At 47.1% G+C, this 21,790-nt stretch overlaps 1 protein-coding gene and 1 pseudogene across 1 annotated transcript; one reads left to right on the top strand and one right to left on the bottom strand.

Annotated features, from left to right (window-relative positions):
* The first annotated feature begins 875 nt into the window (after positions 1-875).
* LOC132319452 (olfactory receptor 6C74-like) lies at positions 876-2,377 on the top strand (annotated as a pseudogene).
* A 5,105-nt stretch (positions 2,378-7,482) lies between these two features.
* On the bottom strand, positions 7,483-9,871 carry LOC132319461 (duodenase-1-like). Its single transcript, XM_059830251.1, has 5 exons — positions 9,814-9,871; positions 9,250-9,403; positions 8,620-8,761; positions 8,242-8,502; positions 7,483-7,662 (listed from the first exon to the last, which is right to left on the bottom strand). Exons 1-5 carry the CDS (start codon positions 9,869-9,871, stop codon positions 7,483-7,485), a joined length of 795 nt encoding a protein of 264 aa, XP_059686234.1.
* Between the last annotated feature and the right edge of the window lie 11,919 nt (positions 9,872-21,790).

Genomic DNA, 21,790 nt, shown 5'->3' with positions numbered 1-21,790 from the left:
GATGAAGCATGTCCTACAAATGCCTTTTATATCCATTGTTCAAAAAAGGTTTCTAGATGATTTGGTCATGTAGCTCTCTACAAGGAAAGATGCTTGAAGGTGGATGAGCAGACTCTTACCTTCTGTTTCTTTCTGGAGATAGACTCCTCTGTTCTTTGAATCACTCCTCAGCAAATCCAGGGGCTAATCATCATTTCATCAGGGGACAAATTCCTCTCTGAAAGTACTAGATACTAGTAGTATGGTTGCCGACTTAGATTTAGCACCTTATTTTTAGCACCTTGTGTAAGATGAAGTTAACTAAGAATCTGACAGCAAGGGCAAGGAGTATTGTTGGGAGGTTTAGTTAAACCTTGGTAGTGGAGGTATTCATAAAGGCTGCGGTCAATCAAGTGATGCTCCTTTTCAGAGCTCCCCTTGGGTATGCCTATGCTTACATGTTATATCAGGGTCACCCACCATAAAGGTCCAGTTCTTTAACTGCCCACTGCCCCCCACATGTCCCATTTTATTTTAACTGTCTCTTTAGGCTGTGAAGATCAGACACAGAAGGAGAGGGAAGGATCACTGCTTCATACTCAAGAGCTTCTTCTACAGTGTGGATTCATTTGCCTTTACATGCTGGGCATTGAATTTAAGTATTACTCAGAAAGGCAGTGTAGACTTCATCTTAGAAACCAGTGCGCAAGGGTAGCAGGCAATTCAGAGTGGAGACCTTATTGAGCCATGATGAATCCTCTTCTTTGGAAGAACATCCAGTTGTTAGTGGAACACTGGCTGATTTCAGGAACAAGGTTTTGAAGACTCTTGCCCATTACTTTTTGTTTTATAAACAAAAAATAAAATATTTTTATCTGTTTAAAGCTAAGCTACAGATGGAGAATCAAACAACAGTGATGGAGTTCATCGTTTTAGGTGTTGCTGATGATGATCAACTCCAGTATGTGCCCTTTACCATCCTACTAGTCACCTACACCTTGACTTTAACAGGTAACATTCTCATCATCACCATTGTTGTCCCTAAATCAGGGTTCTTCACCCGGTGTGCAAAATGCCAATCAACACACTGAGTCGAGATATTTGTCTTTATTGCCAGTCTGCAGAGTGGGGTGCCGGGCATTTAACATCAGCCAGCACACCTCTCGGAAGCACACAGGGTCTTTTATACAAAACAATAGCAGAGAATCACATTGCAATAACTGATTGGTCACTCATACTAAAGTCCATCTGTGCATGTCTTAATTTTAGTGTAACTCATTCTGCTAAGGTGGACTTATATTTGCATATGAAATCTCCTCCTAGGGGCATAATTTTTAGTATTGAAATCACCTGAGGTTAGCTTAGGATACAAGTCTTGATTAAATTCCAGAGTACTTCTCTAGAATGAATCGTATGTCACTACACACCATTACACACACTAAATAGGTTATTGTCTACGTGAAGGTTCTTGTACAGTACCATTGTCTTGACCAGGATGCGTATCTTAGTTACCAGCGTGAGTCTCCATCTCTGTCCTCAAGGACACCTGAATTCCGTTGCTATAATCTAATTCCATATACAGCACCATCACCCTGAGAAACCATCACCTTCAGATTCCCATGTACTTCTTCCTCAGGAATTTCTCCATCTTAGAGGTTGGCTTTGCCACCGCTGTCATCCCAAAGCATTGGCCAATCTGGCTTTAGGCAAAAAACCAATTTCTTCACGGGATTGTCTCACTCAAACTTTTCTCTACTTCATGCTAGGTACCTCTGAGTTTGTTCTGTTAGCTGTATTGTCCTTTGACAGGTATGTGGCCATCTGCAAACCTCTACACTATGTGGCCATTACGAACTCACAAGTCTGCAGCCTGCTGGTGATTAATGCCTGGATTGGTGGGGCCGTCCTCATTCTTTCTCCTTCAGTGGTAAATGTCCAGATGCCATTCTGTGGTTCAAACATCATTAATCATTTTTTCTGTGAGAGCACACCAATGATTCAGCTCAAATGTGGAAATACCAAGGTTCTAGAGTGCGTGAATTTCATCCCAGTGGTGTTCACCCTACTGGGTAGCCTAGCTATTACGGCTGTATCCTATATCAACATCATTACTGCTGTGGTCAAAATCCCCTCTGTGGCTGGCAGACAGAAAGCCTTTTCCACCTGCGCCTCTCACCTCACTGTGGTGTCTGTCACGTACGGCAGCTGCATCTTCATGTACCTCACACCCACCCAGACCAACAGACTGGACCTCAGCAAGGTGGTATCCATCTTGAACACTGTGGTATCTCCTCTGCTCAATCCATTCATCTATAGCTTGAAGAACACACAGTTTCAGGAGGCCTTAAGGGAGAGTGTCAAATGGAGTATGGTTATTTCTAAACACCAAGAAATTTGAGGTGCTGTTGAATGTGGATGTAATCAAGAACGGGAAAGAAAATAATCTAATAACATATTGTCTCTCCTTAGACATCCATCCTTCCTTCCAACCATCCATCCATCCATGCATCCATCCACATACCTAGTTCTGCACATCCATCCATCCATGCATCCCTCCACTCAGGAACCCACCTACAAAGAGTTGTCAATAATCTTGTAAATTACTGAAACCTGTTCTTTCAGTTCTTTCTCCTTCCTTTTTCTCGCCACAAGCTTTCTGGTTTTCTTTTCTCCATGTGGAATGATTTAGGATAGTGGTGGTTAGTCCACAAATCACTCTCTTACTGGGTAGTCCAAGTCCACATGAAGAACAAAGGGAAGTACAAAGGGCTTTATGCAAACAACATCACTGTGTCCTTTAAGGAGCCACTTGTACACACAGAACAGTTCCTTGCTTCAATGGAATGGAATCAGAGGGAATGGAAAGGTATGGGACAGAGGGAAAAATAACGTCATCGGCTACCTGTGAATAAACACCTGAGCCTTCCACCCTCATGAGTCTCAGTGATATGTAATGTGGGATAGATCAGTCTCTGCCATATGCATAAGAGCCTCAGTGGATAGAGTATTGGCTACCCCTATAATCCAGTGAGTGAAGATGGGAAGAAGGAACTAGTGTCCAGTTTGTAACATTCAAAGGCTTTAGTAATTCATGTCATGCTTGCTGGAACCCACCTGTGCTGGTTTTGGCTGGGGTAGAGTTAATTTTCTTCATAGTAGCTAGTATGGGGCTGTGTTTTGGATTTGGGCTGGAAACAATGTTGATAAAGCAGGGATTTTTTAGTTACTGCTGGGCAGGGCTTACACAGAGTCAAGGCCTTTTCTGCTTCTCACACCGCCCCACCAGCGAGTAGGCTGGGGGTGCACAAGAAGTTGGGAGGGGACACAGCTGGGACAGCTGACCCCAACTGACCAAGGGGATATTCCATACCATATGACGTCATGCTCAACATATGAAGCTGGGGGAGGAAGAAGGAAAGGGGGGACATTCGGAGTAATGGCGTTTTTCTTCCCAAGCAACCGTTACACGTGATGGAGCCCTGCTTCCCTGCAGGTAGCTGAACACCTGCCTGCCAATGGGAAGTGGTGAATGAATTCCTTGTTTTGCTTTGCTTGCATGCGTGGCTTTTGCTTTACCTATTAAACTGTCTTTATCTCAACCCATGAGCTTTCTCGCTTTTACTTTTCCTATTCTCTCCCCCATCCCACCTGGGGGGAGTGAGTGAGCGGCTGTGTGGTGCTTAGTTGCTGGCTGGGACTAAACCACGACAGTCCTTTTTGGCACCCAATGTGGGGCTCAAAGGGTTCAAGATAATGACAGGTTTGATTGGAATGCGCTAGATCGAATTTATAGCTGTTATTGCTGTTTTGCTATTAGTCGGCAGGCTCCTGTGCTTGCCATGGGGTTTGCTTGCCTTACTGTCTATTAGAGTCTACTGCTTGTTAGTGGCTGCCTTTTGCTTTCGCTGCTTGCTGTACTGCCATGCTGCTTATCATCTTACTCTGCTGTGCCTGGGAACATTTTGATAACAGCAATGTGGCCCATGGCCAGGGCATCGCTGCTGTTGCTGTGCTGTTCTACTGGACAGGCTGGAACTCCACTGTGAACTCGAGTCAAAGGGACTGTGACCGGTGGGTGAGTCCCTGTAGGAGCAGGACACCCTGAAGTGTCTGTGGCCATGGATAAGCCCACATCAGGGCAAGTACACCTCGAAGCATCTGTGGCTGTGGATGCGTCCGTGCTGCAGCAGGTACACGTGGAAGCATCAGCGGCTGTGCATGAGGTCATGCTGGAGCACCTCAAAGTGTGAGGCCATGGATAAGCCCACGAGAGAGCAGGTACAACCCTGGAGAGACTGCAGCCATGGGAAAGGCCATGTTGGAGCAGGTTTACTTCTGAAGGGACTGTGGCTGTGGGTAAGGCCACGCTGGAGCAGGTATATCTCTGAAGGCATTGTGACCCATGGATAAGGCCACACTGGAACAGGTGCACCTCAAAGCGACTGTGGCTGTGGATAGCTCTCTGCCACAGCAGGTATACCCCTGAAAAGACTGTGGCGCACAGATAAGGCTCCACTTGGAGCAGGTACAACCCTAAGGGACTGCAGTTTGTGGACAAGTCCAAGCCAGAGCAGGGGCAAGGGGAGGAGTTCATTGCAATGTTAAACCCTATGGTCTGGTCCAAAGGGACCGGGGTGGCAGTTGTAATGGAAACACCTTTAAATTGTTGTAACCCGGGATTTGAGTTGCATGTTATGGGAATTACTATAGCAAGAACCCCTTGTTGCTAGCCAGGCTAAGAGCAAGGGGAGGAGTTCATTGCAATGTTAAACGCTGTGGTCTGGTCCAAAGGGACCGGGGTAGAGATTGTAATGGAAATACCTTTAAATTGTTGTAACCCATGATTGGAGTTGCACCTTATAGGAATTACTATAGCAGGAACCACCTGAACCAATGGAGGACAAGCCTTACAAGAAGCAGTGCAAGTGCAGCAGTGACCCCACCTGAGCTGGCTTTGGTGCCCAGTAACTCCACGCAACACACCACCTCTCCTGTCCTGAGTGACCACCATAACAGATGGAACCCAACGTTATGGACTAAATTAACTCAATGGACATTTTGTGGACATTTATGGACATTTTACAGACATTTCCCAGTGGTGGTCCATAGACTAAGGGAATGGTATATGTGTATTGTATCAAAGGATGGGAAGGGGGGTGGTGGTTAATGAGAATGTATTGGATAGTGTGAGACCTGAGCATGACGTAAATGGTATGGAATAAGGGGTGGAGAATGTGCTGGTTTTGGCTGGGGTAGAGTTAATTTTCTTCATAGTAGCTAGTATGGGGCTGTGTTTTGGATTTGGGCTGGAAACGATGTTGATAAAGCAGGGATGTTTTAGTTACTGCTGGGCAGGGCTTACACAGGGTCAAGGCCTTTTCTGCTTCTCACACCGCCCCACCAGCGAGTAGGCTGGGGGTGCACAAGAAGTTGGGAGGGGACACAGCTGGGACAGCTGACCCCAACTGACCAAGGGGATATTCCATACCATATGACATCATGCTCAACATATGAAGCTGGAGGAGGAAGAAGGAAAGGGGGGACATTCGGAGTAACGGCGTTTGTCTTCCCAAGCAACCGTTACACGTGATGGAGCCCTGCTTCCCTGCAGACAGCTGAACACCTGCCTGCCGATGGGATGTGGTGAATGAATTCCTTGTTTTGCTTTGCTTGCATGCGTGGCTTTTGCTTTACCTATTAAACTGTCTTTATCTCAACCCACAAGCTTTCTCGCTTTTACTTTTCCTATTCTCTCCCCCATCCCACCTGGGGGGAGTGAGTGAGCGGTTGTGTGGTGCTTAGTTGCCGGCTGGGACTAAACCACGACACCATCTTATTTAAGCTTTAGGAAACTGGGACAGGAATAATTAGTGGTTGGATTAAGCACCTGACTTGGACCTAAGTATAGGCATCTAAGAATCGGTGTTAGTATATGTGTACAGATGGCCATCCCTGCCCTACACTAAGAAGACAATGACATGAGTAATTAGAAGGCATTGCAGACAGCAAAGGGTTGTAATGTGTCTATAGCTTGACCTGACTCAGGGCACTGGTAACAAAACAGCAACATGGGAAATGATAGGACACTACTGATAACAAATGGGGAGTACGAGCTTAACAGAACTAATCAACAAGGTAGTAATTACCAGAGCAACCATGTCATAAATATCAAGGAAGTCTTTAAATGTAGAAAGACCTAGGTTAATGAGGAAAGGGTAAACAGGCGTGGGCATTTTATTTAAGGGGGTAGCTAGTGGTAAAGGGGAAGAACTTGGGAGGGGAAAAGAATATCAGGTGAAGCAACTCACGTGATGGGGGTTGTTCAGTACATCTGTCAAACAACCCTGCTCCTGGTCAGTGGAGTTTGGAACAGGAGAAGAAACCTGTTGCTGTCCTAACCATACTTGTGTCTGACACCTTCATAGTTGAGAGGCCTGGTGTCTTTTCCTTAAATTTGGTGAGGAAGCACCTAGGGGACAGGAAAGACGTTCTGACTTCCTAGTGAAGAACTCTCTTTTACCGGCATCTTGTGCTGCTTTAGATGCTCTGGACTACAACAAGAACAGGGATAGTAGATACAGCTTAGGGGCTCCACAAGATTCAGCTCCTCTGCAGTAGGAACATCTCAATGGAATCACCCTTCTGAGTTTCAAAAATGGCTTAAATACAAGTGTTTTAGGGTATCGGAATCATTGTCATGGTTTGGGTGATACAACATAGGATGTGCCATACACCTTCTGGAGCAGCAGCTGGAGACAAAATGGAATAGCTTGGGACATCTAAAAAGGCCCTAAATTCCCAGGAAACATTATTGTCCCAATACACTTCTTGAGTAATAAAGAGAAGTAAAGCATGTTCAAGGCCTTTTTCATCTGAAAGACAGTCTGCTTAGCATGTAGGGATTCATGCCACAGAATTGCCAAGAGGGTGTCAGAAATGTCTGTGTCTCCCCCATGGTACTAAAGGCAATTTAGACCACTTGTCTAGAACTGGCAAAAGTAATTCCTCTCTCCTTTCTGTTCAGTAACTTTCAGTGGACTTTTGTCCCTTGGATTTACTGATCATACTTCCTGTCATTAACAGCAGCTCAGGGAACTAACACAGAACAGCTTTATTTTGTTTGGCATCCTGTACATTAAAGAGCACAATATGCTCCTGGTATCAGCTCACTACCTGTCACTACCACATTGCATTAAGCCTCCTCATTCTCATGCTCAGGCTTTTAATCCTGTTCCCAAGAAGGCTGCACACGCAAGCAAGTTTGAAGACGTCTTTATTGGTGGCCAGAAAGCAGAGCAGGAGGTAGCGCTGTTGGGTAGCAGTGGGAGGAAGGGAATAATGTGAAACTGTGCGTGCTTGGGACCTGCGTTTTTACCTTGCCACGAAGTGCAGAAGCCTGTGTATATGCCATGAGGGCATCTCTGACTCCATTTCAGCTGCCCCTGGAAGCCTCTGAGCATCAGCAGAAGTTTGATGCATTGTGGAAATGGGGCACTGAGTATTTTAGTCAGAGGAGGGAGAGTCAGGGAGGTCTTGGAGCTCAAACTTCCTCAGCTCTTCACGTATCCAGGATTCAAAATAGGAGACTCTGGTAAATACTTCAGGGAAAATGTGATATTTGAGTCCATAAGAAACAATGCCGTGAGCCTTCCCATTGCAGACTAATGGGCCACCAGAATCACCCTGTGAGGTAAAAGGAGTGGGAGGGTCAGACATGTCAAATCGCACCTCCCCCTGCCCTAAGGAAGAAACTGGCCCCCTTGCCTCCCTCCATGTGAAGAACCTCCTCTTTCGACCATCTCCCTCCAGACCCAGCTCTGCAGGGCTGGTAGCTGCCTCACTACTCCTCTAAGCAGACCCGTGAAGCAATTCAGGCCTGGAGGCCGTGTGAGATTCAAAAACTGGCTTCACATCCCTGAAAAGAAGAATCGAGTCCTACTTTAGACGTGTGGGAATATTTGAGCCATCCCACTGTGTCAGGAGAATATGACAAAGGATTTACATGAGATCTGGAGCCTGCTGGAGCAGTGGCTAGGCTGGGTAGAATATCCCCAGGTATGTAAAAAGGCACACGATGCTGACAGTTGGGCAACTGCACCCTGGTTCAGGGAGCACGTCAGCTTCAGAGCTCCTGAGAGAAGCCTCAGCACACCATCCTGAAGAATCTACTTCATTTTAATACCCTTCATCCCCCACCTGAGAACTAACCTGACTGTCTAGTCCCAACCTCATCCCAAGCTCAGAGACGAAAACAACACTTACATGGAAAGCTGATTTTTTGCCATTCTTATCACCAGCGCAGATCACAGACTGCTGGAGAAAGCGCTTTTTGAAATACTTCTCACACACTTTCTCACTCTGCACCTTCAGGTCCACTTCCATCAGCACACTAGTCTTATCCTGTGTTATCGATGTCCAGCCCCAGCCAGCCACTTGGCATGTAGTTCCTAGTTTCACAGGCTTGTTGTGACTGGGCAAGGGGATATAACTGACTTCCTTAGTCAGCTTGGCCCTTGGCTTCAGCTGCCAAGCAGAGAGAAGAAAGGGTTAGAGCGGGCAAAGGAATGGGAACAAGTTCATGGGGTTGGGGAAGTGAGCAGGGGGAGATCCCTTGGGCAGCAGGGATGTGTAAGGCCATACCTTCAGCAGCACAATGTCATTTTCAAAGGTGTTTCCTGAATAGTTGGGGTGGACGACCCAGTGGCCAATGTGGAACTTCTGCTGGCTTGGCTCATTCTTTTTTATGTTGTGGGCTCCCAGGGTCACGGTGATATTCACTTTCCTGCCAGGAAACACCCACATGTTCCACCTGCACTGACCACAGCCCCCATGGCAGGTGGTTTGAGGTAGGTGGTGGTGGGACATGCCTCCCCAGAGATTAGTTCTCAGCAAGTTGCCCTCTGTAGCCTGGGTTCCTTCCACAATTCAACTGAGGGTCCCTTACCCCATGCTGACAGAGGTCTGATGTGTCCCATTCTGAAGACAAAAGGGAAGCAGGGAATGGGAGACACCAGCCTCTCTTCTCCAACAGTAATTCTGACCCATGGCAGGAACCATGGACCAGGAGACCTCTGCTGAGGAGTCCTGTCCCAGGCACACAGCCCCGGGCAGGCAATTCCTGCAACTCACAGGGGACAGCTCAGCTCACAGAGAGCCCTGCTGTGCCTCAAGAGACACAGAATACTCTTTCACCCCAGACCAGGACTTGTGGCTCTTCATGACTGTGTGAGACATGAAAAAATCCCACATACAAGAAAGAGAGGGCCTTACGTTTTTCCAGCCACACAGTGAGCTGCTGAGAGCACTGCATCTGGGCGAAGTAGGAACCCTCCACATGTAGATATTTGTGACTCACTTCCAATTGATAAATAAGCCATGTAGGGCCTGGAGTGGGGCTTAGCTTCCCATCCGCCAATGATCCTTCCTGGAAGAGAGATGACAAGTGTTAATATCACATATGCGGCTATTTCCCATGAAATTTGGAGCTGCTTGAGGAGAGAGGGTCATCCTCTGATGTCATATGCCAATGATGCCAATAACTCTTCTTCCTTGGGCTGTCCAAAGCATTGCTTCTGCACAATGGAGAGAAAAACAGGCAAGACTTCCTGGGGATGACTGACCACACCTGACTCTGGATGTCTGAAATGCTATCAAAGGGCACTACACTAGTACCTGTAAAAGCGTCACTGGTTTCAGACACCGTCTGAGCTGAGAGATATGAGTAGAGTAGAAAGTAGACATATGAGAAAAGGCAAGGCAGGTACCAGAGTTCCTACTCAATGCCCATTTCTGCCCTTGCATGTCCTTGCCTAAATCCCATCTCTCCGTACTCACCAGCCCCAGCCCATGGGACAAGGAGAAAAGCACTTGCAAGCAGAAGGAGAAGCAGCATCATCTGTTACTGTCCTGAGGAGCCAAAACAGTTGCTATGGCCAGGCAGGAGAGAGCGACAGAATGGCAATCTATATATACGAAGTTTGGAGCTGAAACAGGAAACCTCAGCCTGCTTTCAGCTTGTGTCATTTGCTGCTTTTGTTCTTACACACTGGAGACTGTGGTTTGGTGAGGGGTTCATGTCACTATCTCTTGGTTTTGACACCATGTCCTCCAAAAGCTGGAGAGATCTGGGCTTGTTCAGAGTACCCAGAGTGCCCAGTACCCAGGCAGCAGTGAGAGGAGTGCATATCTCATTGGAGACCCTGAACAAGAGCCTCCCTGGATCCTAGACATGGGTTGGTTTTGGTTTTTTTTCTTTTTCTTTTTTTCCCTGTCCCCTGATAGGAACAGTGAGAGCTGAACAGGGCCAGGCAAAGGTCCTGGTTCTTATTAGAGGGACTGACTGCCACCAGAGGTGCCCTCTGGATATCAGAAATCACCTGTCAGAGTAGCTAAGGCACAGGACCTACCAGAGACTCACAACCTTGAGCGCTAATGTTCCTATCACTAGTGAAAGATACACTGGTTTTCCATCAGATTTTACTGATGACACTGCGCGATAGATTTATGCAGGTGAGCAGGGTGAGGTCTGAGATCAAAATTGCTCTGTGCTTTATTCATCAGGTCTTGAAAACCTCCATGTGTCTGGGAGCAACAAGAAGTGGCAGCTTCCTGTGTGAAAGGGAGTGAGTAACCAAAAGAGATAACAAGGAAGGCAGAAGCAGTGGCTTTGCCAAAAAGGCCCCAGTCCCACAGTATTCAAGTGAGGAGAGCAAGGAAAGTTCAGGGTAATATTCAGGGTAAGGTGGGGTTCTAGATGATCAGACAAGTCCCTAGTAACGAGGGAAGTCTGAGGTCAATCTGGGAAGTCAGTGTATGGGCCCAGGTCCAGATCAGCAGGTTGCACGACCAGACGCAGGCATGGCTGAGACACAGCTGGAGCTGGAGCTCAGGTGAGGAGCAGAGTCAGAGTCTCCTCTTCAAAGCAGCTCGCATGAGAAGGGGAGCAGCCCAGGCTGAGGCCTCTCTGAAGTCCTCCCTGGGAGCATTGGCTCCTGTGTTACTAGAGGGAAGGGACACAGCCCTCAGTTGCACTGGTTCTAATTTGGCCATGAACCCAGACAGTCAAACCTCCAGGATGGGGAATGTACTTAAGGTGCTGACGCTGAGGATGGAGACTGGACAGCTGGACAACTGATTCCAATGCTTCACTGTTCTCACGGTGAAAAAGTTTTTTCTTACACATAGCCTGAACCTCTTTTACTTAGTTATTTACGTATTAATGTCTACCCATTATCTTTATCTCACGTGCTCCCACCATTTGCTGCTGTGAAGAGCCTGGTTCCATCTTCCTGATGGCTGCTTGCAGGTGTTGGAAAGCTGCTGCTAGGTCCCCCCAAGCCCTCCCCTTCTGTCTGAACAAGTTGAGTTCCCTCAACCTCTCCTCAGTGTAGACCCCTATGGTACTCCTCTTGTTACAGGCCTCCAGGTAGGGTATGACCTATTAACACCACCACCACTCTCTGAGCCTGATCATCCAACCTGGTTTTACCCATCCAGTTGTCCACTCACTCAGATCATAACATCCTAACTTAGAAGAATGTGCTGGGAGACAATGTCAAAAACCTTCCTAAAGTCAAGGCAAATGGCAAACACTGCTCACCCCCATCCATAATTCCAGTCACTTTATTACAGAATTCAGTCACGTTGGTCAGGTCTGGTTTACCCTTGGTCAATGCATGTTGGTTGTTCCGATTCCCTTCCTCTCCTTCATATGCACTGACATGCATTATGAGAGGACGTGCTCCAGGATTTTTCCGGACTTCTTAGAAAATGTCTGCTTCTCTGTTTGCTAGATTTCACCTTTCACATTTCCATTCTTCTACAGCCTGCCAGCATGACATTTAATCTGCATTAATCTGCTTCCTGGAAGCTTTTTAACCGTCCAGTTTCCATCCCACCAAGAGATAAAGCAGAAAGCTGCAAACCACTTTGCTTCCTGTGATGTGTGAGATGGTGCTATCAGAGGAGCACAGACCCAAACTGGGGAGACATTTCAGACAACACCAAGCTGTAGAACTAAATGATAATAAACACTTGAGCAAACTCCCACCCCTCTTCAGTATTCTGGTGTTTCCAGGAAAGAGCTGACGTTCTCAGCAATTCCTCTCTTGGCTGGTAATTCAAACAACTGTAAGGTAAGACACTGTGTCTTCTCTGTGCCCATGAGGAGCTTTTCTGAATAGAAGACAAAGTAATTGCCTTATGTCCCCTCTGGCACGGCTTTGCATCCTAGAGTTCCTGGGAGACACCTGAAATCACAACCCCAAGTTCCCCTTCTGGAATACCAGCGAGAAAGTAACAACACAAAGGTGTTGGAGCCTAACAGCGACAAACAGAGCTGTGAGATAAGGGAGCATAAGCAAAACCCCAGGGTGGTCCATGAGGAAAACACGGCCTTTAATATCACTGACAACAAAGTCAAACCTCCCAAGCCAGAAGATACTTTGCAAGGCTTGTGACATCTTGAATGGCCCTGTGCAACCACACTACTGAGCACATGGGCTGGGGCATGTCCGGGCCCTGCATGGTGGTGTTATTATAGAATTAGTGTTCTGTGCACCCATGTATTTTTCTGTTCAAAATATCGGAAGGGTCAGAGTGGACACTCTGTGTTGCAGCTTACCAGGGCAATGTTTTTAAAGGTGAGCACTGAGAATGTGTACTGCCTCTCTTGGGATGTGTCAGGACACATACGGGAGGTGACTGAGGCCTCAAGACTCACTCAGACAATCAGAGAGGACTATGAAAAGCAGAGGGACACAAACCTGAGCTGTCCCATTCACACCAGCTACCTGGAGGCATCTCTGGAGCCGACTGCTCCAAGAACTACAGGTGTCGTGGTTGAACCCCAGCTGGCAACTAAGCACCACACAGCTACTCACTCACTCCCCATGGGATGAGGGCAGAATTGGAAGGGTAAAAGTGAGAAAGAAACTCGTGGGCTGAGATAAAGACAGTTCAATAATTAAAAAGAAATAATAATAAAAATAAAATTGTTAGGAAAAGAGAGAAAAAAAACAAAGAGAGAGGAAAATAAAACCCAATAAACCCAATAAAGACAAGTGCTGCAGATGAAAACAATTGCTCACCACCAGCCAAGCAATGCTCAGGCAGTCCCTGAGCAGCAGCCTCCCTGACAACCTCCCATCCCCCCCAGTTTTATTGCTGAGCATGGTGAGCATGGTGAGCATGTTATCATGTGATGTGGAATATCCCTTTGGTCAGTTGTAGTCAGCTGTCCCAGCTCTGTCCCCTCCCAACTTCTTGTGCACCCCCAGCCTACTCGCTGGTGGGGTGGTGTGAGAAACAGAAAAGGTCTTGACTCTGTGTAAGCACTGCTCAGCAGTAACAAAAACATCCCTGTGCTATCAACACTGTTTTGGTCACAAATCCAAAACATAGCTGCATACAAGCTACTATGAAGAAATGTAACTGTGCCAGCCAAAACCAGTACAATGGTGAAATCTCAGCTTTGAAGTACCTGGTTGATTTGCTGTAAAGCACAGACTGAGCGTGAACCCATGCTTTGTGGGTGCTCAGAGGACTGACGATACATGGAGGAGAGAGAAGGGTTTTTCCACTATGCCTTTGTGCTTGGCTTTGGGCTTTGTCCGAGAAGCAGGAGACACTGTCTTTCAAGTGCAGCACAACTGATGGCTAAGCTGAGAAGCCAGCTCTGACCTCTAGATTCTCTCACATGACTTTGTCTTTGATTTTGGCCCCTTGCAGGCTGAGGAACTTAACTGCCTGCAGGCTGAAGGCACTTATTACGGGATGCCAGAAGCCGCATTTTGGGTTTGTACAAAAGATACTATGGGATGTTTAAAGCAAGGGTCAAAGGTGGGGAAAGGGAAGGATCGAGGTGGCCTGAGGAAAAACGCGTGTGGGAAAGCGGGGATGGGGGATGAAAGGGGCTGGTCACGTATGAACAGGCTGCTCATTGGTGTGCTTGTCTGGCCGTGCACTTTGCCTGATCTCACCTTGTTTTCTCGTGAAGCTCCATCTCCCTCGTGATTTTGAGAACAACTTATTTTAGCACGGAGCCCATGAGAAGAGTAGGAACCATGCTTCTGTCGCAGCGCTGTGGGAACTGGCAGACCACATATACCGGCTGCATGAGACTTGCTTCCGCCCCTCCCTCCCCCAGCACTAGACTGCAAGGCTTGTTCAGACAGCCACCATCCTTACCTCACACATACTTACTTTTCCTGGAAGAATGTCCGCCACTTCATTTCAGCATTTACAATGATGTCCACAGCTTTTCACACTCCATTGGTGTTTGTATCCAAAGTGAGAGATCAAGCTCTATGTTGGTTTTAAAGTTTGTGTGTTTCCTGCCTGGGTGTGAAACCAAGGAGGCACCAATTCAGTGTGAAGCCTGAAGCACGATCATTCCTACAGGGCACAAGGGGAAGAATACACTGATGCAATCTCAACAACCAAAACAAGGTTGAAAGGATACCAAAGACATGGAAGGGCTGGACCAACCTGCAGAGGGTGGAAAAAACTCCTTTCCCTTACTTTTGGACTTGTGTCACTTTCCTACGATCTACGGCTCCTTCCAAGGAAGACAGAAGGGTTGTTTGATAACTTCATTTCCTGGTGACAAAATGCAAAACCTGAGAAGTCCTCCAGACCCAGTTTAGACTGAGACTGGAAATACCTGCCTTATCTTTCAGATAGAGCCTAACCTTGCCAGCCCAGGCATGGGTCTTTCACAGGAAGCTGTTCGCTTTGCCAGCACCTTTTTACCTCTCCTGGCTGCAGCACAGTGTGCTTTAATCCTTGAAACCCTACAGGAAAACCTGACTGCTCGGAGGTGAAAGAGTGGTTAAAGATTGGGTAAAGATTGAAGTCTTGACTGAGTGCCAGCAACCAGAGCAGGGGACTGGGCCTCATGTGGCTGATGTGCCAGGAACCGGAGAGGCCAGCCAGCCTGCCTGAGTAGGGTAAGCGACTTGTAAACCAGGTATTGAAAGTGGCCTAAATTTTGGCTCGGTACCAGACATACCCCAGGGTTCAAGAGCTGGCTGCTGAAGGGACCAGCAGGACCAAGCCAACCACTGCAGAGACCATGAGGTCTGGACATCACCTGAGAGACCCGTTTGCGTGTGTGTGGCTGCGTGCGTGAGGCAAGGGGAGATGGGAGGATCCAAGGGCCAGCTGCTGCGCAGGCTGAGTGTCTAAGGCTGGTTACGGGGGGATCTATCACACATACGTGTCTGTGCATGTGTTTGTGTGTGCGAGTGGGTCTGTGTCCCAGCAGCTGGAGTGGGGTTGGGGGCCTCAGGGGCTTGCCTACACAGATGCCGGCAGCTGGGAGACCTGGGATCCAGGGCTGCTAGTGGGTCGACTGAGTGTCTAAGGCTGAGTGACTTACTGTTACTGGGGGACCCCTGTGCCTACGTGTGGGTGATGGTGTGTGTGCAAGGGAACTGGAAAGCTGGGGGGAAGGGTCCCACGTCAGTTACTGGATAGACTGAGTACCTCAGCCCACCTGTGGGGAGATTCACAGTGTGCCTGTGTGGCAGGGGGTTACTTGTGTTTGTGTGAGGGTGGTAGGTTGTTGTGGGTGAGCCAGGAAGGCCTGTACAAGCTGTCGTAGTGGTGCTGGACCTCAGGGCTCACATGTCCGGGTGCCGGAAACTGGGGATTTAAGGGCAGGCACTACACACCCTGAGTGTCAAGGGCAGTGACTGGGAGATCTGTATTGTATGTGCATACGCATATATGTTTACAGATGTCTGTATGCCTCACTGACGGACCCTCATTCTGATCAGCCTGTGGTGAACTGGCTGAGGCTGCTGATGCCATCAGCTTTCACAGAGTGTTTCTCTGCGAGTTTTATGCGTGTCCCTGGTGTGTATGTGCAGTTGTGCCTGGGGTGCACATCTGAGTGTACCTGGTCTCAGCCATACTGGGGAGAGATGGTGGGAGCTGCTGTAGCTGCTACCCACAGATCGCAGTCCAGTTCTTTCTGCAAGGCACCATCGAGGTCCCCATCCCTCCGGTCACTGCCACCTCCAACAGCTCCCTCTGCTTTGGCATGGGAGGAACTGAACTTTGAGCATCCATTCAGAAGTGGCAGTAAATTGGGCATTGCGTGAAGTCTTCCATTTAGTCCTCCCCTGATCTCACCTCAGCTGTCGTCATGGACCTTTCACGGATTACTACTTGACCTGCTTTGCTCCTGCTTCAGATTCCTAAAGAAGGTCTGGATTACAGGAATCACACTGGCAATAATCATTTGTTCATTTTTCATTCTGAATCGATATGAGGAAAAAAAATCTTGGAGATGATAGTTAAAAATGAATCTGTCTGATCAAAGCCATGAACAGCCTGATAGATATTTGAAGCTGGCCCAGCCATGAGTGGGAGTGGGACCTTCAGAGGTCTGTTCCATCCTTGGTTTGAAGCCATCATTCCAGTTTAAGTGTCCTGTACCCTCACCTTCTACACATTGTCCAAGAGCAGAGAGCAACAGCAGAAGAGGTGGGGTTTACAGTTTCTTCCAATTAAACATCTTTCTTGTTCATTTGTGGTTAAGCTCAAGATTGGTGAGAATAATTAGGGAGAGGAGTATTTTGTAGTATGAGTGAGGTCAAAAGTTTGTGGTAAGGTCTGTCTTCAGTCACAGATATTATCTGCATTATTTCTAGCTACTGAAGTCAAATTTAGATGACGGAACTGATGAAGTTACAGTTTCAGCTTTCTTTAGTGTTTGCTTCTTTGTCAGTACCTTTCAATCTGTGCTACAAAAGACAGTGTTTCAACCAGCAAATGAAAAGGAGAAGAAATCGCAGCCGAGCACCTGGTGTGTCTTTAGAAGGGGCAATCTGACTTGCCTCATGGAGAGTACTTTTATTCCCAAATGTCCTTTCTTTCCTGAAAGTTGAAATCAAGTGTAAGGTTTCAGGCAATCCACAGAATTTTCGTTGTTCTTTAATAAAATACATCAACACAGATGAATGAGGACTGAATAGGAAGATGGGCAGCTCCGGTCCAAGGCTAAACTCAACTAATGGAATAAAAAAAAGGAGAAATTCCTGGACATAGCCAGTCTGTTATATAACTTACTCATCTCTTGCTGTGCCAGGCTTACCAGTCAGAAGGTCTCTAATTTTGGATCCTTGAGAAGTTCAAACAGAAACACAAAGCAATCCTTCTAGATGGCACGAACTAAGAAGTTCTTAGACTGTGTACCAAAGATAATATTATAAAAAAACCTCTAAGAGTATGGGCGGAACAAAGAACTAAAGCCTATTTGTTTTTTGTAATACCTAGTTTGGACTCTAAAACAGAAGAAGGCTGGAATAGGAATAATTCCCAAGGGGAAAAGGAGGCGTTACCATAAAAACTTTCAGAAGGGTTATTTTGTCTTTTTTTCTCATTTTTTCGTACACATTACCCGGCCCCTCCTGTCCCCCCCTCCCCCCTCCGAAGGTGCTAAGTGTTACAAACTATGCAGGCTTCTGTAAAACTTGTATTCACATTAAATAAGAAGAGAGGACAATAGATGAAATTTAGCTTCTTTCAGAAAGGAAGGTGAGAAAGGTGGCCTTTGTTTGTTGTGAGATGCCCACCGAGTTCATTGCTTTCCAGTCCTCTTTGACAACCCTTTTGTTTCTTGTTTAAATTCTCCTCCCTCAGCACTGCTGTGAGTGTCACCTCTCAAACGTGGTGGGAAAAGGAGCCCACCCTCTGTTCACCTTTGAGTCCTTTGGGGTACCATTCCGCAGCTATGGAGAGATGCTGACCTGAGGCGCTTCAGGGCCTTAGATCTGCCCCATGGAGATAGGGATGAGAGCTGGGAGAACCCGTGTGCTCGGGATCCCACGGGCTTTCTCCAAGAGCACTGCAGAGTTCAGCTGCACCTATGAAGATAACATGAATAGCAGATGGATCCCATTCCTCCAGAGCCAGATTGTAAGAGGTGACTCTGCCTGTCCTGATCATTGTTTGTAATTAATACCTTCAGTTTTGCAGTGAGGTTGATCTCAGCTCCGTGTACAACTAGAAAAGCTAAAAATAGCATTTCTAAATGCCCGTAGTCAACCTGGAAACACATGCCCAGGTGCCAGAAACTGGGGATTCAAGGGTAGGCACATTGATCTCTGTGGCCAGCCTGAAGGTGCAGTCATTCCTGGCATGCACATGTGAATGTGCCCAGAGAGGCCCAGCTGCTCTGGGGAACCCTGGCAGGAGCCACTGCAGCTGCCACTTGCAGTCCCTGGGCTGGGCCCTAGATCCCATCTGTGATGGCCACTGCAGCTTGGGGTGAGGTGTCCTCTGGGTCCCCAGCCCTCCCAACACTGCCACCTCCAGCAGCTCCCTCTGCTTTGGCATGAGAGGAAAAGAACTTTGGGCATCCATTCAGAAGTGGTAGTAAATTGGGCATTACATGAAATCTTCCATTTACTCCTCGCTGAGCTCACCTCTGTTGTCATCACAGACTTTTCACTTAATACTAAGGCTTCAGATTCCTTCCACCAGCACTCCCCAGGAAATCCCCCGTCCAGAGCAGAGTATCCCCTTGGAGTCATATTAGGCTTATAAAAATACCATTAAATGTATGACATCGATTGTACTAACGTAGGTGTAGTAAATGAAAAGACTGCATAGAGCTCTTCTACGTTATTTCTGCATATAACTCCATCAAGCTATTTAGTTACGTGAATTCTGTGTTCAAACACAATACAAGCAACTTAATACGAGGTTTCCTAAGTTCAAGGGAGGAATGATCAATGCATGCAGATTGCTGCATGCAGATTGCTGCGGATAGATGCACATCGATATGGTTTTTTTTTTAATTGACAGCTTCTCTCTTGTAGCAGCAAGCAAGCAAGCATGAAGACAGCAGTCACTTATTCTTTTTCTTGATGTAACAGTGCTACTAGGACTTGAAGATCTTCAAACCTCAGATCCCCTGGATGAGAGCAACTATGTGCTTTGAATGCTTTAGAATGTTTCCAGTACCTGGACCCTCAGTATCTTCTCTCTTTCTCTCCCAGCTTTATATTCCACCCAGTCTGCCCTTTCTTTCCTCTTCTTTTCAGCAGAAAACAGATGGAGATGTTTTCTGCATAGATGGGAAGCTTGTTCCCTGGAGGGACATAGAACTGCAACAACATGCAGCTGTCCTTGTTAGCGGTGGCATGGAAATGTCAGAAACACAGGACCTATATGCATCTGATCTCTGATCCACTTCTAAGAGACAATTTGCCTATGTAGTACAGCGCACTGGCAATACTTCATCCACTATTTATTTATGCATTCATTTTTTTATTATTTATTACAATCTTAACCAAACAAAAAGTGAAACTTCATAGAAAATGTTGCCTAAATTCCTTTCTATGCTAAATGAGGGTCAAGAGTGTAAAGCACAGTCATCATCGTTTTTCAGAATACACCAAATACACCATTAATGGCTTTGCCACCAGCATGTCACTAGCTCCTCTAAATTTTTCCCACGGTGGATAGAAAGAATATATAATTCCTTAATTAAGTATTTGTATCAAAATAAACGGATTCTGGTGTGTAAGTTACTTTTAGTCTCAAAAGCAGGGCTGGCAAGATTAATCCAAACTTGCTCTTTGATTTTATGTACCGATTCGAATTTTTAGAAACTTTCTGGATTGGACCCACTCAGAAGTACAAAGCACATATTCAAAATGCAATGAATGTTTATGTAGAAACTTTGTTGGAGAAGTTTTCTAAGCACAGAGGTATGTCAGAGGATATTATTATGTATAATAAGGTAATTGCATGGTTGCTGTCATGTAGCTTCCACCCAGGAAACTTTGAAACGAGTCAGGAACAGAGGAGACAGGGCTGAGCATAGGCTTACCTATGACATAGCTCAGGCAAGTGTGTGTGTGTAGCAGGGAGATGTCCAGGCCTGAGCTTATTTGGAGCTGGGAGACCTATGGACAGAGGATGCATGGGTGGAGATCCCAGATGGCACTGATGAGGAAAATTAGAGCACCACTGTGCCTTCAGAACTGGGGTTGTTTGTTTAGCCTGGAGAAGAGGAGGCTCAGGGGAGACCTTATCACCCTCTACAACCACCTGAAAGGAGGTTGTAGAGAGGTGGGTGCTGGTCTCTTCACCCAAGTGACAAGTGATAGGACAAGAGGAAATGGCCGCAAGTTGCGCCAGTGCAGGTTTAGGTGGGCTATTAGGAAAAATTTCTTCACTGAAAGGGTTGTCAGACATTGGATCAGGCTGCCCATGGTTGAGTCACGAACCCTGGAGGTATTTAAAACACGTGTGGATGAGCCGCTTAGGGACATGGTTTAGTGGTGGACTTGGCAGTGTTAGGTTTATGGTTGCACTTGATGATCGTAAAGGTCTTTTCCAACCTAAATGATTCTATGATTCTGTGATTCTATGATTCTATTCTATGATTCAGGGTCCTGGTGAATACGACTTCCAAGAGGAACATGTAGACAGTTCCTGTTTAATCTCTGCATCTCTAGAAGTAATCTCTAGAGACAAATATGAGGAGGGAAACTGTCCTCTTCTACAGGCTCCTATAATTCATAGAGTCATAGAATGGTTTGGCTTGGAAGGGACTTGAAAGATTATCTAGTCCCAACCCTTCTGCCATGGGCAGGGACACCTTCCACTTGACCAGGTTGCTCAAAGCCCCATCCAACCTGACCTTGACAACTTCCAGGGTTGGGGCATCCACAACTTCCCTGGGCAACCTGTTCCAGTGCCTCACCACCCTCATGGTAAAGAATTTCTTCCTAACATTTAATCTAAATCTGCCCTCTTTCAGCTTAAAGCCATTACCCCTTGCCCTATCACTACATGCCCTCGTAAAAAGCCCCTCTCCATCTTTCTTGTAGACCCCCTTTGAGGTACTGGAAGGCTGCTGTAAGGTGTCTCTGGAGCCTTCTCTTCTCCAGGCTGAACAATGCCACCTCTCTCAGTCTGTCTTCATAGGAGTGGTGCTCCAGCCCTCTGATCACCTTCGTGGCCCTCCTCTGGACCCGCTCCAACAGGTCCATGTCTTTCTTATGTTGGGGGCCCCAGAGCTGGATGCTCTACTCCAGGTGGGGTCTCACAAGAGTGGAGTAGAGGGGGAGAATGACCTCCCTTGACCTCCTGGTCATGCTTCTTTTTACTCATCCCAGGATGCGGTTGGCTTTCTGGGCTGTGAGTGCACACTGCCGGCACATGTTGAGCTTCTCATCAACCAACACCCCCAAGTCCTTTTCCTCAGGGCTGCTCTCAATCCATTCTCCACCCAGCCTATATTTGTTCTTGGGTTTGCCCCGACCCACGTGCAGGACCTTGCACTTGGCCTTGTTGAACTTCATGAGGTTTGCATGGGCTCATGTGTCAAGCCTGTCAAGGTCCCTCTGGATGGCATCCCTTCCCTCCAGCATGTTGATTGCACCACACAGCTTGGTGTCGTCAACAAACTTGCTGAGGGTGCACTCAATCACAGAATCACAGAATCACAGAATCACTAAGGTTGGAAAAGACCTGTAAGATCATCAGGTCCAACCATCAACTAACACCACCATGCCCATTAAACCATGTCCCACAATGCCACGTCCACACGTTCCTTGAACACCTCCAGGGAGGGTGACTCCACCACTCCCCTGGGCAGTTTATTCCAGTGTATCACCACTCTCTCAGTAAAGAAATTTTTCCTAATATCGAGCCTGAACCTCCCCTGGTGCAACTTGAGGCCATTTCCTCTTGTCTTGTCGCTAGTCACTTGGGAGAAGAGACCAACACCCACCTCTCTGCAACCCCCTTTCAGGTAGTTGTAGAGAGTGATAAGGTCTCCCCTCAG

The sequence above is a fragment of the Gavia stellata genome, chromosome 28, assembly GCF_030936135.1.
Source record: "Gavia stellata isolate bGavSte3 chromosome 28, bGavSte3.hap2, whole genome shotgun sequence".
Taxonomy (NCBI): Eukaryota; Metazoa; Chordata; class Aves; order Gaviiformes; family Gaviidae; genus Gavia; species Gavia stellata.
This window is presented reverse-complemented; position numbering and strand designations above follow the sequence as displayed.

What these genes read in the sequence shown, in the direction of transcription:
- LOC132319461 (XM_059830251.1), bottom strand. Translation starts at nt 9,871, where the DNA reads ATGCTGCTTCTCCTTCTGCTTGCAAGTGCTTTTCTCCTTGTCCCATGG. An exon ending in CACTGTGTGGCTGGAAAAAC is followed by an intron (nt 8,762 to 9,249) that starts GTAAGGCCCTCT and finishes GTTTCCTGGCAG; the next exon opens with GAAAGTGAATATCACCGTGA. An exon ending in GCAAAAAATCAGCTTTCCAT is followed by an intron (nt 7,663 to 8,241) that starts GTAAGTGTTGTT and finishes TTTACCTCACAG; the next exon opens with GGTGATTCTGGTGGCCCATT.